General features: G+C 46.8%; 2 protein-coding genes across 2 annotated transcripts; both read right to left on the minus strand.

Annotated features, from left to right (window-relative positions):
- Positions 1–3,460: 3,460 nt before the first annotated feature.
- Krtap29-1 (keratin associated like protein 29-1) lies at positions 3,461–4,513 on the minus strand. The gene has a single exon (XM_004655758.2). It carries the CDS (start codon positions 4,511–4,513, stop codon positions 3,461–3,463), a length of 1,053 nt encoding a protein of 350 aa, XP_004655815.2.
- A 6,638-nt stretch (positions 4,514–11,151) lies between these two features.
- On the minus strand, positions 11,152–12,522 carry LOC101599465 (keratin-associated protein 16-1). Its single transcript, XM_004655409.2, has one exon. The coding sequence runs from the start codon at positions 12,520–12,522 to the stop codon at positions 11,152–11,154; it is 1,371 nt and encodes a 456-aa protein (XP_004655466.2).
- Positions 12,523–16,297: the final 3,775 nt, after the last annotated feature.

The raw sequence follows: 16,297 nt of genomic DNA on the forward strand, positions 1-16,297 counted from the left end.
AGGGATTTATTTTCCATGGAGTTCCATTTGTATTTTACGGTTCTTCCTTTTCTGTCTGTCTCAGAGATGTATGAGGCTTTAAGCTTAATCTATTGGAAAATGTTAGAACTTCATGAAACGCCTAGAAGAGTCATCAGAGTAAAATTAAATCTCACTACTCTCTTTGACAGAGTAGGACTGTGATCTTACAAAAGGCAATGTGGTAAATAAATGTGGCATTCAAGCCTTCCCCTTTGGCCCATACTCTTTCCTCACCACCGCCACTATTGATCTCTTTCCCCTAGTGATTGCATTTTCATAATGAAAATGCCTATCCTGGGACACTAAGGTATCAGTGAGTCCATATCATGAAGTTTTAACTAGAGATAGAAATGGATGGATGTGTCTTTTAGTAATAAGCTAACTGAACCCAGCAGGCCTCGAGCCCAGCAACAAATCATAGTATTTTTCCAAATAGATTATAACAAAGGAAGTCTGTGCAGGGCTGGAGAGCTGGCTCGGTGGTTAAGTGCACTTCCTGCACATGCATGAGGGCCTGAGACTGCCCAAGTTCAAATCTCTAGATTTGACATAGAAATAGCTGGGTGTGGACACACACACACACACACACACACACACACACACACACACACACACAGAGCCTGGAAGCCCAGACCAATGGGAAAGCAAAGCTCCAAGAATCTTGAGAGCCCTGAAAGCTCCAGAATGAGTAAAATGAGTCTCAAGCTCAAAACAAAACCAGGCGGCAAAGATTCTGCTCTCCAGTGTCAAGTTCCCACTGGTCTTTGCCTAAAAAAGAGGTTATATACATCAGATTCCCCCTAAATTAATAATGCTTATCCCATTTAAACTACACTGACTTCACTCGCTCTTGAAGAATCTGCTCTTCTTTTCCAGAAGGTAGTGAGTCTCCTCAAACCTCAGCCAAACCACAGCTGAATCCACGGAGGAATTGGTGAGATGAGCAAGAGCGCTGCTTCTATGCGGAAGCTGATAACCAGCGCCAGGGTGAAGGAGACAGACACTGAGGACACTCAACACCAAAGCAGAGATCCAGAGGCTCCTAAGAGCTCATCACTGAAGTAGACTTAAAACTTACCCACCATAGCTCAGGAAATGTTGTGGAAAAGGAGACAGAAAGATTATAAGAGCCACAGGTTGATACATCATGCCAGAGACATTCCCTCCACCCCCCAAAAAATATAACTGACTGCTCCCACAGCGCATAACCCACAACCCAACAGGGACTACCTGGGACCCTACAGAGAGCATCCCCAGTGGAATGGGGGTCAGGGACAAGGGAAAAGAGGGTACCAACGCATGACGTATCCGTACAAAATGTTGTTAATAATAATAATTTTTTAAAGATTAAAAAAGAACAAGATCAGATGGGAGAGGGATGGAGAAGTTCACCAGACTTTTACTCTGGCCTCAGCAGACAAGTGACCCCCACCAGAGGAGAGCATCTGGAGCTCCACAGGGCACATACATGTGTGTACATCACACATGCATCCCACATACATGCACACACACAATGCAAAAACAAAAATAATAAAAGAAGCCTGTGCAAACTGTGGTTTGCATCTGTCTTAATCATGACATTTTATACGATATACTTTCACTTGAATAATAATGGTTAGTGTACAGGTTCCTTCTTATCTCTTCTTTTTTTAAATTTTTTTTGTTTATTTTTATTTTTATTTATTTGAGAATGACAGACCGAGAGAGAAAGAGGCAGATAGAGAGAGAGGGGGAGAGAGAATGGGCATGCCAGGGCTGCCAGCCACTGCAAACAAACTCCAGACGTGTGCGCCTCCTTGTGCATCTGGCTAATGTGAGTCCTGGGGAATCGAGCCTCAAACCGGGGTCCTTAGGCTTCACAGGCAAGCGCTTAGCCACTAAGCCATCCCTCCAGCCCCTTTTCTCTTCTTTATAACTTTATTTTTCATTTTCCTCCTCTACAAATAAAATTTCTAATCACTGACAGAGCAGAGAGTGAATCCTATATCCCTTAAAAGATACCAAATACATAATTTTTTGATCAGCATATAACACTTTATCACATCGAGTCATTGTATGACCTAGGACAAAATAAGTGATTTCCTATTCATGGACAGTGGATAACTGTTCCTAAATCCTGTTCAGGGAACCCATGATAGATCCATCAACATGAGAACTGAAACTGATAATTGGCCAATAACAAAATTGAGATTTCAGAAATATACATGCCTTTGGTCAGCTAATTTTAGACAAGAGCTCTAAGACCACCCAATGGAAAAAGAATGGTCTTTTCTACAAAGGGAGCTGGGATAACTAGTCACCTGCAAAAAAAACAGTGACATAAGAGATTGGAGTGGGGAACTGTGGTCTTTCATGTAGTCTCAGGCCTAAGTCATTTCACAGACCCAAAGTCCCTGCATTGATCCTCTTAATAAAGGTCCCTAAACCATCACAAGCACACATGAGGAATCTTCCTCTAAGCTTTTTCCAAAAGAAAATCAATTTTTAAAACATTTGGGCTGGGGATGTGGCTCAACTGTTAAGAGCACTTGCTGCTTAAGCATGAGGCCTCTCAGACTAGAAGCTTCCTATAAAATCTGGGTGTGGCCATAGCTTCAGTAACCCCAGTCTGGGGAGGGGAGGACACCAGAAAATCACCATGGCCCACTGATGGCCAGCAGCTCTGGGTTGAGGGACAGACCCTACTTCAAAGAAAGAAATAAACAGATGAGGATCTCATTATGTATTCTGGAGCACCTCAAATTCATGATCTTCTTAGCCTCTGGAGTTCTGGGATGACCTGGCCTTTAGATTAATTCTAATCTATGTCTTTCCTGAATTATCTCTGTCTTTGGTCTGCCAAGTCTACTGATCATGAGGAAATGGAGGCCCCTCAACACAGAAGAGCCCTTGGTGGTGAACAGGTTGGAAGCCATTGAATTGCTCATCATTATTCCCTTCCACCTTGACCATCTACAGCTATAGACGCCCACTATCCATGCCCACCCACCCCGTGACTGAAGGGCTCGGGGTCATTGTGTTTAGATGTGACCTAACAGCAACGTAGAAACCCCAGAGACAGCAGTGTGGGAGAGAATGAAGGCACTTGTCCGAGTCTTGTTCATTACACTTAACCATTCACATTTTTATTAGCACAGCCAAGGTGCCTCTGGAGAGACTGGGCAGCATTAGAAGAAAGAACGGGAGAGAGAGCTTTGCTGACATGAAATGTATTGACGACATCAAGAATTGCATCTGTCTGTGCTTGCTGGCAGGTTATTGGTGAAGCCCTCTCCCAGTCTGGCAAGTTCTCTCTGATCAGCACTCGGAGAGAGCACAGGACTGGACTCCAGTGACGTTAGAGCAGGCAGCATCTGTGCTGGGCCCGAGGCAGGCACCCCCAGGACCGCCAAACGCTTACAGACTGGGGCACACCCTCAGAGGGGCCGAGGGTGCTCCTTCAGTGACACTGGGCCTCGGGGGAGCTGGACTCACGGCTGGCCTGTCGGGAAGTCGGCAAGCAGGTGCCGGCCTTACATACACTTGGAAGAGTCAGTCGGCAGGAACTGGAGTCACCACTGGAGGATTTGCCTGAACCCATCACGCAGCATGGTGGCTGGCAGGAAGGGGGTCTGCAAGCACTTTGGTTGCAGCAAGTAGAAATGCCACAAGCTGGTTGGCCAGAAAGCCCAGTGCCACACGAAGCTGATTGACAAGGGCTCCTTACAGAACAAGGGGACTGGCAGTTAGCTACTGGCTGGCAGATGAAGGAAACAGAAGGAGCTGGTTGGCAGTGAAGAGGCTGGCAAGGGGAGGGCACGCAACAAGTCTGACAGCCAGAACTGAACATGCAAGTCAATGGATGGCAGGAAACACGCATGCAGGGAACTGTTTGGCAAGGCTTGAAAACATAGCAGATGGGTTGGTAATAAACTGACCCGCAGGGCTGACCTTCACCTCCGACGGGTTGGCAAGAGCCTCCTTGGCAGTGGGTTGGTTGGCACAGACTAGGCTCGCAGATGACTGGTAGGCATGGTGTTTCAGCACAGGAAGTAGCTTCAGAGCAGGATGGCTGGCAGGACCCGGCATCACAGCCGACAGCTTGGCCACACGCTGCCTGGCACGGTCCAGATGCGCAGGCAGACTCCTGGCAGGCGTCCTGGTGGTAGGGGCTGGCACCACTGCACTGTGTCTGATCATTAGCAGATTCCAAGCAGGATGGCTGGCAGGAGGCACCTGCACAAGAAGCCTGATCGGTGCCAGGCTTATGGTACGTTGTGCGTGAGCATGGAGGTTGGCAAACAAAACCCACGCAGGACAGTTCTGGGGGGCAGGTAGGTTGACAAGCAACGGGTTCACTGCTCACTGGAACATGGCTGGGTGGCTGACAACTGTCTTGGCATGTAACCAGTTGCCAAGTCCTGCTCTGGCAAGAACTGGGCAAAGAGATAGCATTTCGAAAGCTGCCTCCACTGGAACATCTGGAGATGGTGGGTACAACTGGAGTCGTCATGGCTTCTCCAGGACAACAGCCATTACCACAGCGCGCCTGCCTCCCGGCCTGGGCCGTTGCACGCACGGTTTGCCTGAGTTTGGAAGGCGTCGGATGTGGAGGGGCTTTTATAGTCCTTAGCTAGGGGTGTTGGTATCACCCATAGCATCTTTCCTTGTTATTGTTTTTTCTCGTTTTCATACAAACGTCTGATTAGAATGCTTCTAGAGGCTTAGAGATGCCTCCCTGCTTTTAAAAAAGAAAAAGAAAAATAAAGACGTGTCTGTAGAGCTGGGAGTCTTGTTTACTGAATTTGGATTCATGGGCGGAACAATGAGCTGTCTCTTTTACAGGTTGCACCCCAGCCTCCCAGAAGCAGGTGTCTCCTCGCTACCCTCTCATCAGGAAGCCACCACCAAGCTAAAGCTTCCCGCTCTTCCTCCAGGATGCAGCCTCGTGTCCTCCGGACGCTCAGGAAGTGAAGCTCCGGCCCTAATGGAAGAGAAGGTATCAAAGATGGAGAAGAGAAAATGGATCAATCCCAAAGATGCTTAGATGTTTCCCTCTTTTTCTAGAACTTTCACATTTGGCTCTCCAGAAACTTAACTTCAGGCTGGCCAGTGATGGCAACATCTGGTCTAGGGGAGGGTGGACCTCAGTTGGTAGAGTGCTTTCCTCGCCATCATGACTCCCATAGCTGGATCCATGGAGACACAGACCTGTCCTCCCCGCACTAGGGGAGGCTCACTGGCCAGCTAGTCTAGCCAATGAGAGATCCTGTTTCCAAAGGAGGCAAATGGTGTTCCTAAAAGTGACACTCAGAGTTGTCCTCTATAGCATGTGTGCACACACATACACACACACACACACACACACACACACACACAGAATGACAACTGTATCGGCTTCTGTTTATTATATACTTACTACACATAACCAAACCGTTCACTTCAGTTTTCATCTGTCCTTGAAATGACTTTAGCTAGTATCATTGTCATTTCCTGTTTTAGAAGCAGCAAGACTGTTTAAAATCGTGTTCCCCAAATTGTGCAAGTAATAAGGAATATAAACAAGATTTAGATCTTCAAATCTAACATGGTTGGCTGCAAAATCTCTCATCTTTTTTTATTGTTATGTGCACACATGTGTGAGTTGTGTGTGTGTGTGTGTGTGTGTGTGTGTGTGCACATGCATGTGTGAGTGTGTCAGGGTCTCTGCCACTGCAAGTGAATGCCTGCCCAGCTTTACTTGGGTGGCTAGGCAATTGGACCTGCAATAGCAGGCTTTGCTAGCAAGTCCTTCAACCACTGAGCCATCTCCCCGGCCCCAGGATTGCTGACTCTAGCCATCTATCGCACCTCTGACTTGGAGGACGTGCAGCAGGGAGGAGTCCAAAGCAGTGAGGAAGGCTGGCTCACAGGCATCTCCCACTGCAGTGCCTGATCACTGGCTAGATCAACCTAGTGGAATATTTGCCTTGATGTAGCAATATACCTTAAGTATTTTTTAAATATTTGGTTTTTAATTATTTTTTGACAGAGAAAAGGGGGGAGAGAGAGAGAGAATGGGTGCACCAGGGCCTCCAGCCACTGCAAACAAGCTCCAGACACATGTGCCCCCTTGTGCATCTGGATGATATGGGTCCTGGGGATGTGAACCTGGGTCCTTTGGCTTTGCACGCAAACACCTTAATCGCTAAGCCATCCCTCTGGCCTTACCTTAAATATTTTAAAAGTTAAAAATAAATCAGCCAAGGATGGAGGTTCACTCCTATAATCCCAGCACCTGGGAAGCTAAGGCTACGGTGAGTCGGAGACCAGCCTAAGCTACCCAGTGAGCCCTAGGTCACGCTAAGCTACAGCAGTAGGTGTTGTATTAGTTACGTTTCTCACCGCTGTGATCAAATATCTGACAAAAGCAAGTTCAGGAGGGAGGGGATTATTTTGGCTCACCGTTTGAAGGCACCATCAGTCCATCATGGCAAGTAAGTCATGGTGGAAGGAGGCTGCTGCAGCTATTCACATCGTATCTGGTGTCAGGATGCAGAAAGTGATGAATGCGCAACTTGCTTTCTCCTTTTTAATCACTCAGTCCATGGGACGGTGCCGCACACATGTACAGTGGGTCTTCCTACCTCAATTAACCTAATTTAGAAAATCTTTCATAGACTGGCCCATTGGTTTGTTTCCATGGTGATCCTAAATCCTGTCAAGTTGACAGCCAAGATTAACCATCACAGACCCTGTTTCAGAAAAAAAAAAAAAAAATTCAACTATTTCACCAAGAAGTAGAACATTCTTAATAGGGAGCCAAAGGATGTGGGCATAAAGATAAAAAGTAAGAACTATAGCAAGATGAATGTGTGAGGGGCTTTCTGGACCTTCCTTTATTTTTCCTCCAGTCCTGGCCTAATTCTACATTATCAACCAACCTGAGCTTCCCACCTGGAGCACATTCCGGTCCGTGTGCAAATGACGGCATGGAAAGATCACAGTTTGGCATGCCAGACAGAGCTGGTTTTGAGTGCAAGCCAGATCCTCCTGTTGGACATGTTGGCTAATTACCCACGTTTTCAAAGTACCAAGATATCATCAACTGCATTGCTGTGTCTCAAATTATTTTGACTATTAAAATGGCCGGCAGTCCTGGAGCGTACTGTGCAAAGTTCCAACTATGAAATACCTCATTTTGGCACCCTCCTCACCATTGTTTTTAAAACAAGAGAAACTTCTGATGAGAACACTGTCTGTAAGACATTCACCCTTGTCATTAAAAGTACCTTTTTTTTTTCCCCTGCCATTGATTTTTCTGTCACATTGTGGGTCACTTCTTGCACCTTCCTCCTTGTGTCATTCATTTTGACAGTTTCCCAACTGCAGGGATCATGCTCTATATCTTATTCCTAATCATTTTTACCCAAAACTCTTCATTTTCCAAGGTTTTACCAAATAGTTAAATCAAAATGAGACTATGAAAATATTTTTAAAAAACAACATTGGGGGCTGGAGAGATGGATTAGCGGTTAAGGGCTTGCCTGTGAAGCCTAAGGACCCCGGTTCGAGGCTCGGTTCTCCAGGTCCCACGTTAGCCAGATGCACAAGGGGGCGCACGCGTCTGGAGTTCGTTTGCAGAGGCTGGAAGCCCTGGCGCGCCCATTCTCTCTCTCTGCCTCTTTCTGTCCTTCTCTCTGTGTCCGTCACTCTCAAATAAATAAATAAATAAAAACATTGGGGCTGGAGAGATGGCTTAGTAGGTAAGGCGCTTGCCTGCAAAGCCTAAGGTCCCAGGTTCTACTCTCCAGATTCCATGTTAGCCAGATGCACAAAGGTGAGGCAAGCGCAAGATCGCACATGCCCACTAAGTGGTGCAAGTGTCTGGAGTTCAATTACAGTGGCTGAGGCCCTGGTGTGCCAATTCTCTCTCTCTCTCTCTCTCTCTCTCTCCCTCTCTCTCTCTCTCTCTCTTAAAAAAATTTTTAAAAAACATTGGCTTAAATCTGGGGAGGGAAATCTGTCTTCAAATGTACCACATGCATTGATTTAAAGCAACTCATTTTTCATCTATTTTTCTCTAAGTGTTTCTGTTCTCATTTATTTTTCTCTTTAAAAAAAAAAAAAAAAAAAAAAACTCTCAGGACCAGGGAGATGGCAGCAGAGAAAGTGCTTGCTGCGGAAGTATGAGAACCTGAGTTTGGGATTCTCAGATCTCATGTAAAATCCAGACTCTGTGGGAGGTGTGCATAACCCTAGTTCCCCCTTGTTAATAAGACAGGCAAAGAAAGGAGAATCTCCTGGGAGCTCAGTAAAGAGAAATTTTTTTATTTTCAGTCAATTTGATGTAATCAGAGGCACTGAAGACATGTAGAGTGTTACCAAAGACATCCTGTGACCACAAGATATCCCAAATAGGCATTAAAAAAAAAAAAAAACAGGCTTTGGACCAATCACCTATATACTAGTAAATATTTGTATAATATATGTATGTTATATGAATTCATTCTTTTTGAGATTTAGAGATGTGATGTATTGAGACCTATCAACGCTGTTATGAGAAGGGGCCATCCCTGCTGCATGTAGCTCTTGTCCAGTTCCCGTCCTTCTCACTGCAGTGCAACGCTTCATAGTGTGTATGTACCACATCTCCTTTGTCTGTTCATGGCCACTGGATTACTGTGCTTCAGATGCTTCATCTTACACATAGACGAGAAGATAGGAAAGAAAAGAGTCTTACCTCACAGAATTACTGTGATTTATATGAAATGGTAAGTCCAGGGCTTAGTACTAAGAAATAAAATCCTGAATAACTCTTTTTTATTGACTCTAGAAAGAGACAGAGATAAATCTAATGGCCAGGGATGATAGCAACTCCAGCACCAGTGTGCAGAGCAAGTTTCCCTTTTGACTCTCTCCCTCTGCTGTTGCCTAAAGTTGATGGTTATTTTTGCACATGCAGGGCATATCTGGCAATGTCTTCTTGCTGCTTAGCAATCTATAATGCATGGGGCATCCCCACAACAGGAGACTGTCCCACCCAAAATGTCAGTTGTGTCCAGGTAAAGACACCCTGTCCTATCTCCTATGGTGATGATGATCAAGCTACCCTTTAAGGACAAGAGGTCGCCCTCCGTTCTGAATGCCCAGTGAAGGAGGTGACTGCTTTGAAGAGACTCTGCTCTTGGAGATTTTAGCAGGATGTGTGTGGTGTCTACACGAGATTCTGTGAGCACTGGGAGAACTCAAAGAAAATTATCCCACCAGAGATCCAGGTTAGTCTTCCTTATTGTGACAATGACTGCACTTGTTGTTTTAATCCCACTTTAACCCCAAAGACAGTTGCTTCTCCTAGTATCTCTGAATACAGGCTACTGAGGTCCCCATGCCAAGGTACTTTCCAAAACCCAGTGTTCCTGCCCTACATACAGCCCCTCGATGCCTTCACATAAGCCCCGCACCAAACCCAAACACTTCTGTCTAGCTCACAAGGCCCACCACAGGCAGATCCCACCTTGGGACTCACCTCTCCTCTAAGGAAACCTCACCCAAGCATCACCTCGTGAGTAGTTTGCTCCCAGTCCCATTCATTCGCCCAAGCATCTCCTACCTAGAAAACCATCCTTCTGTTTGTACCTAGTTAATTCCTACCTGGCTGAGGTATGGATGCAGGCCTTCTGCTCAACATAAAGGAGTGTACTAACTCATGCATTGCCTGCTTGTCACCCAGCAGTGAGCTCCTTGAGACTGGGAACTGAGACTCTTCTTTCTTCATTCTCAGAACCCAACAGTCTCTGCCATCTACCTAACAGCTAGCCTGTAATGTTAAGTGAATGGACGACTATCCAGATAATTGGAAAAAGGGATAGACTAGATGGAAGGTAGGGAGGGACAGATGGCGTAAACATGGAAAGGAAGGAAGGGAGGGAGGGAGGGAGGGAGGGAGGGAGGGAGGGAGGGAGGGAGGGAAGGAGGGAGGGAGGGAGGAAAATATTCATTGAAAGAAGAAAAGAAGGAAACATGGAATAAAAGGGAAGGAAATAAACAGATGGAAGGAAGGAATGAAACACAGATTGATAGAGGAAAGGAAATGAAGAAGAAAATATGGAAAAAGGAATGAAGGAAAGAAGAAAGAATTCATGAATAGAAGGAAATGTAGAAGAAAGGAAGGGAGGGGGGGGAGGAGTGAGGAAGGAAGGGAAATATTATATAAAAAGAAAAGGAAGGAAACATGGAATGGAAGATGGAAGGAAGAAATGAAGGAGAGAAACTTGGAATGGAAAAGAGAAAGAAGGAAGGAAATATGGGTGAAGGAAGAGCACATGCAATGAAAGAGGGCAGGGAAGAAAGAAAGAAAGAAAGAAAGAAAGAAAGAAAGAAAGAAAGAAAGAAAGAAAGAAAGAAAGAAAGAAAGAAAGGAAGGAAGGAAGGAAGGAAGGAAGGAAGGAAGGAAGGAAGGAAGGAAGGAAGGAAGGAAGGAAGAAAGAAGGAAAGAAAGAAAGAGGGAGAGGGAGGGAGGGAGGGAGGAAAAGAGGAAGGAAGGAAGGACGAAAACATGGAAAGAAGGAAGGAGGAAAAGAACTATGGAAGGGAAGAAGAAAGGAAAGAAATGCTAAAGAAAGGAGACATGTAAAGAACAAAGGAAGGAAGGCAAGAAACATGGAAAGGAAGAAGCAAGCACGGAAGAGGAGGAAGGATCCATGAAAGGAAGAATGGAAGAGGGACGGAGATGCTTTCCAAGGTGCAGTGCGTCTCTGGTGAGACCGTCAAATTAACAGAAGAACAAGATCAGCACGTCCCTTCAGCTTGGCCACTTTTATTGGACGGGAAAATGCATCCCATAGGAGCCGCTAAGGAGCACAATGCGTGAGGACAGAAAACACATCATATCAGAAAAGAGCCAAGATGTGGCCGAGCAGCTCTTCTCAACCTAATGGCAGCAAGAGGACAAGCCAAGACGTGCCTCTCTTGGTACCAGGAGCCTTCACTTGGACCATTAGGAGACCAACACCTCTGTCTGACGAGCTCTTTGAAGCAGAATCAAGCGGTGAAGTAGCGCGGGGCAGGAAGAACGAGGTTCTAGCTAAGTTTTCGTGGGCTTTGCAGAAGGTCGTCCAAGTTCTCTTGGCGTGTGGCTGGCTTCGTGGGACGCAGCGGGCTGAGTCCCGGTCAGCGGTCTGCAGGCTTGCTGGCAGCGGACTGTGGGGCTGCGGCCTCACGGGTGCTCGGGCTGGTGGATTTGACCTCTTCGGAGGGATGGCAGGGATTCTCACCTGAGACCTCTGGCTTGCAGGGGGTTGAGTCAGCACAGTCAGGCTGGCCGGGAGTGGACTTTTTGCAATCACTCTTACAGGGGTCGGGATCGGCGCATGGCTGGCGGGAGCAGACGGGGCGGTAGGAATAGGAAGTGAGGCAGGTGGGGCGGCGCAAGACGGAGTAGCAGGAGCGGTAGCAGGCCGGACGGTAAGAGATGGACGTCACGTAGGGCGGCCTGTAGGCGACGGATCCAGAGCAGATGGGGCGGCAAATTGGGCGGTAAGAAACAGGGCTGCAAGGCTGCTTGCAGGAACTGGGGATGTAGAAAGTCCGAGGAGGGCAACTCGGCTGGCAGATGGCAGAAGCAGAGGAGCCTGGACGGCAGCAGAGAGGCTGGCAAGAGGTAGACGGACAGGAAACGGGCTCACAGCAGACAGAACTGCAGCGTTTGACTACATAGCAGGAAGGTTTGCATGGGCTAGACACGCAGACAGAAGGTAGGCAAGGGCCAGGCTCAGAGCAGACAGGTTGGCAGACGCTGGGAACACAGCATGAAGAACCTTGGCAAGGGCTGGAGATGCATGGTGGCCCGCATGGGCTCTGAACACAGCAGACGGGGCGGAGACAGACAGGCTCACAGACCAGAGCCATGCAGGTGGCTGGTTGGCACACACTGGACTCTTCTGGGCAAGGTGGCTCGCAGGCACTGGAGTCACAACACACTGGCTGGCAGCTACTGGATGTAGAGCAGACAGATGGGCAACAGCTAGGTGTGGGGCACACTGGCTGACAGCAAGCAGGCTCACAGACCACAGGCTCACAGACGACAGGCTCACAGACCATAGTTTGGCAAGACACAGGCATAGTGCAGACGGCCGGACAGCAGCTGGGTTCACAGATGACTGGTTGGCAGGATGCGGGCACGCAGATCACTGGCTGGCAAGGAGTGGTCTCACAGCACACAGGCTGGCAGGAGGAAGAAGGCTCACAGATGGTGGCCTCACAGCACACAGGCTGGGCACAATTGCTCCCAGGGCAGGTAGGCTCACAGATGGTAGCCTCGCAGCACAAGGGTTGGCAGCAGCTGCTCACAGAACAAGAAGGCTGGCAGCCTTGCGAACCACAGCCGGATGACCCGCAGCTATCCTCACAAGTCACCAGCTGCCATGTCTGGCTCCGACAGGAACTGGGCAGGCAGATGGGCCCTCCACAGCTCACCTCGGTGGAGCAGAGGGAGATGGCAGGCAGGGAGGGGCATGTTCTAGAACAGCAGCTGCCAGACATGGTGGAGATGCCTCTGCTTCTGTGTAGCACTAGGAGGTAAGCTGTCCGGCTGTGGCACCTCTCCCCAGGTATTCTCTTTTATACCCCACCGGTAGTGCATGCTGCTTGAGGATCCTGCATCTTTTTCCTCATCATTGTTTGGGCCAGTCTTCAGAGGAACACCTTATTAGGGCTGACACTTGTTGATCTAGCCTTTGTTTGTCTGCCCATAAAGAGGAGGCTTATTTATTCTCTTGCTAAATTTGGAATTCTCGAAGCTACAGGTAGTCTTGGAATAAGCGTCCTCACCTCTCAGCCCTGTGAAGAAGGAGAGGACTCAGCTCCTCCTAATATCAACCTTCTGCTCTTCTGTTCTAAGCCCTGGGCTGAGCAGAAAGGAAGTCCACGTGGATATGACCACCTCCTCTCTGTGGGGGGCGGGAGGCAGGGAAAGTGTGGAACAGACTCACTCACTACGTTGGTAAGCTCTGCACAGGGAGGAGTAGAGCGAAGCAAGGAGGAACTCGGTCCAGGAGGGGACGTCGAGAGTGAATTTCCAAGGGTCGCACTTTACAGAAACGATCTTACATACAGCTGTGGGCAGTCCCATGAAGCACAGAGGATTCTCTCCCCTGTTACTGCCGATGGAGAATTTTGGGGTGGAGAGTCAAAAGAGGTTGTCACTTGCTGAAGATTGCTCACTTCCTGCCCCTCCATCCCATGTAGAGTTGAGCACACTGAACTTTCTTAGGAGACGTCACCAAGGTCAGACTCAACCCATCAGGCTGCCTTCCACCCTATTCTGTGAGCTGCCGTCTTCTGGAACATTTGTTCCATCTGTCCTGGGAAGACTTTGACACAACCTCTCTGTTGTTTCTCCTCCCTCCTTTTCTACCTCCCGTGTCTATCACAGGCATGCCATAGATCTCCAGGACATCCTTGTCTTCCGAGATTTTTCTCAGTTGTGAAGTTTAGGGCATGAACATACTGAAATTTTATAATAATCCCCTCCCTCATTATTCCCCCCTCCCTCACCCTATCCCACCGAACTCCCCCCCCCCTCTATGTAATCTGTCTTCTATTTTGGTGTCTCATTCATGTTCCCCTCCTCCATCACCTATGTCAACATGTTGACAGGCTCAGTGTTGTGCAGGCCTTATGGAGGTCGTGACCTCCACTTTGAAGTTATGAATGCACCCAACCCTTCGTGTCCCAAGGTACCCCTCCCTGCCCCCTGACTCTCACATTCTTCCAGCCCCCTCTCTTGAAGTGTTTCCTGAGCCTTGGAGGATGTGGTAGAGGTCTCACATGTAGTGTTGAACTCCCAAGAGCCTCTTGTTTTCAGCATTTTGATGAGTATTGTGACTCCCTACTATCCACAGCCCAATCAAAAAAGTGGGCCACGGAACTAAAAAGAGCATTCTCAAGAAAGAACTACAAGGGGCTAATAAATATGTTTTTTAAATGCTCAACATCTGTAGCCATAAGGAAAATGCAAGTTAAAACTCTTGAGATTCCATCTCACCCCATCAGAATGCCTCTAGGAGTTTTGACATATCTTTTATTTATTGTTTATTTTTTTATTTGAGAGAGAATGAGAATATGGGCACACCAGGGCCTCCAGCCACTGCAAACGAACTCCAGATGCATGCACCACCTTGTGCATCTGGCATACGTGGTTCCTGGGGAATCAAACTTTGGTCCTTTGGCTTTGCAGGCAAATGTCTTAACCACTGAGCCATCTCTCCAGTCTGATTTTTGACATAGCTTAAAGTAAAATGCCTCTAAGGCTTATGAGGTAAAAAGGAAGAGCAAGAGGTGATAGGGTGGCACTCTGGGCTTGTCTCTGGGATACTATGAACAAAACTCATCTTAGCTACTACTACTTGAGTCAGGGGATGAGGTGAGACATGAACTCCAGCTTTCAACCACCAAGGCTTGGTCTTTCACAGTGAAGGGTCTGTCCTTGCCTCCTCCACATGGTCTCGTAACCAGTGCAACTAGGAGATCTGGGTCTCTGTGCCTCCAGTCACCCTTCCCTCCATGCTTCAGTAATGCAGCCATTCACTGGTCTCCCTGACTCATCTGTTCAACTCAGCCAACACGTGGTTCTGTGGAAGGGATACCAAAAGAAAGCTTCAAGTTCAGCCACATGGCATAAGCATAGAAAAGCAATCACTATGCATGCTTACAAGTACCTAATATATATATATATATATATATATATATATATATATATATTAATAATAATATATATACACACATACATATATATATATATATATATATATATATATATATATATATATATGGGCTGGAGAGATGGCATAGCAATTAAGGCACTTGCTGCAAAGCCAAAGGACCCAGGTTCGATGCTCCAGGTCCCACATAAGCCAGATACACAAGGGGGGGGTGAATGCCTGTGCCCATTCTCTCTCTATCTCTTCTCTGTCTCTCTCTCTCTCTCTCTCTCTCTCTCTCTCCCCTTGCAAATAAATTAATTAATTAAAAAGTATATATATGTGTATGTGTGTGTTTATGTGTGTGTGTACTTTTAGGGCACCAGGAGAAGTATTAGAAATATGGTTTTAGGAAGTTAGGAGAACCTTCTTTTTTATTTTTTGAACATGTTAAATTTTATTCACAATATTAACATTGTACAAATAATCCAATATAGTATGGTACATAAACACTGTACCAAAAGCATGTTTTTCTTTAAAAAATAATCAAATGGAAAATGTCCTGTAAATGTCCCAATCTGGATAGCTCTCAGGTTACTTATATGCAAAGCAGCAATTTAGTGTTTGTAGCAACTTTCAGTGCAAATATAGAAATACCCTTAGAACCCAGCACTAAACACCACACAATTCCGCCTATGCTATTGAGCAGGCTAGAGAAGTTCCTTCTGCTCAACCTTCACATGTGAGCAGTCATGACTGGCAATGTTCGTAGGATCCTGACACATTTGCTACATGAAATGGGAGTCCTTAGCAATGTCCAACTTGTCTCTCACAGCACTTCCTCCCTCTTAGGTCCTATGAAATTTATTAGTGGCAAAATACATAAGATCAATAAATTTGGACCGCATTACTCTTAGCTTACAGAGCCATCAGGATTGAATGCTCCCATCACCACAGAAGCTCCTAAGAAGTATGCTTTCTTTCTAGTGCAGTCTTTAAAGCTCTATATACACTGGGGCTGGAGAGATGGCTTAGCAGTTAAGCGCTTGCCTGTGAAGCCTAAGGACCCCGGTTCAAGGCTCAGTTCCCCAGGTCCCACGTTAGCCAGATGCACAAGGGGGCGCACGCGTCTGGAGTTCGTTTGCAGAGGCTGGAAGCCCTGGCGCGCCCATTCTCTCTCTCTCTCCCTCTATCTGTCTTTCTCTCTGTGTCTGTTGCTCTCAAATAAATAAATAAATAATTTTTTTTAAAAAAGTTCTGTATACACTGAATGTTCCTATCACTGATATATGAATAAAATGGATCAGAAGAAAAACAAGTGCCTTACACAACTGTGCACTCAGGACAGCCCTTCCTGGATCACTGTGTTAGTGATGCACAGCCAGCTATTCTTCAGCAAACTCACACATAAACGTTTACACTTGTAATGCTGACTAATGTATAACACCTACAAGACTTTTCATTCACTGGTATCTCCGACCAAAATAGAAGGTAACCTTGTATTTTTAATTCACATTTATTTATTTTGGAAGCAGAGAGAAAGAATAGGTGTTCCAGGGTCTTCTGCCACTGTAAACGAATTCCAGACACATGCCCTACTCTGTGCATCTGGCTGC

The sequence above is a fragment of the Jaculus jaculus genome, chromosome 9 (assembly GCF_020740685.1).
Source record: "Jaculus jaculus isolate mJacJac1 chromosome 9, mJacJac1.mat.Y.cur, whole genome shotgun sequence".
In the NCBI taxonomy this organism is placed as follows: domain Eukaryota; kingdom Metazoa; phylum Chordata; class Mammalia; order Rodentia; family Dipodidae; genus Jaculus; species Jaculus jaculus.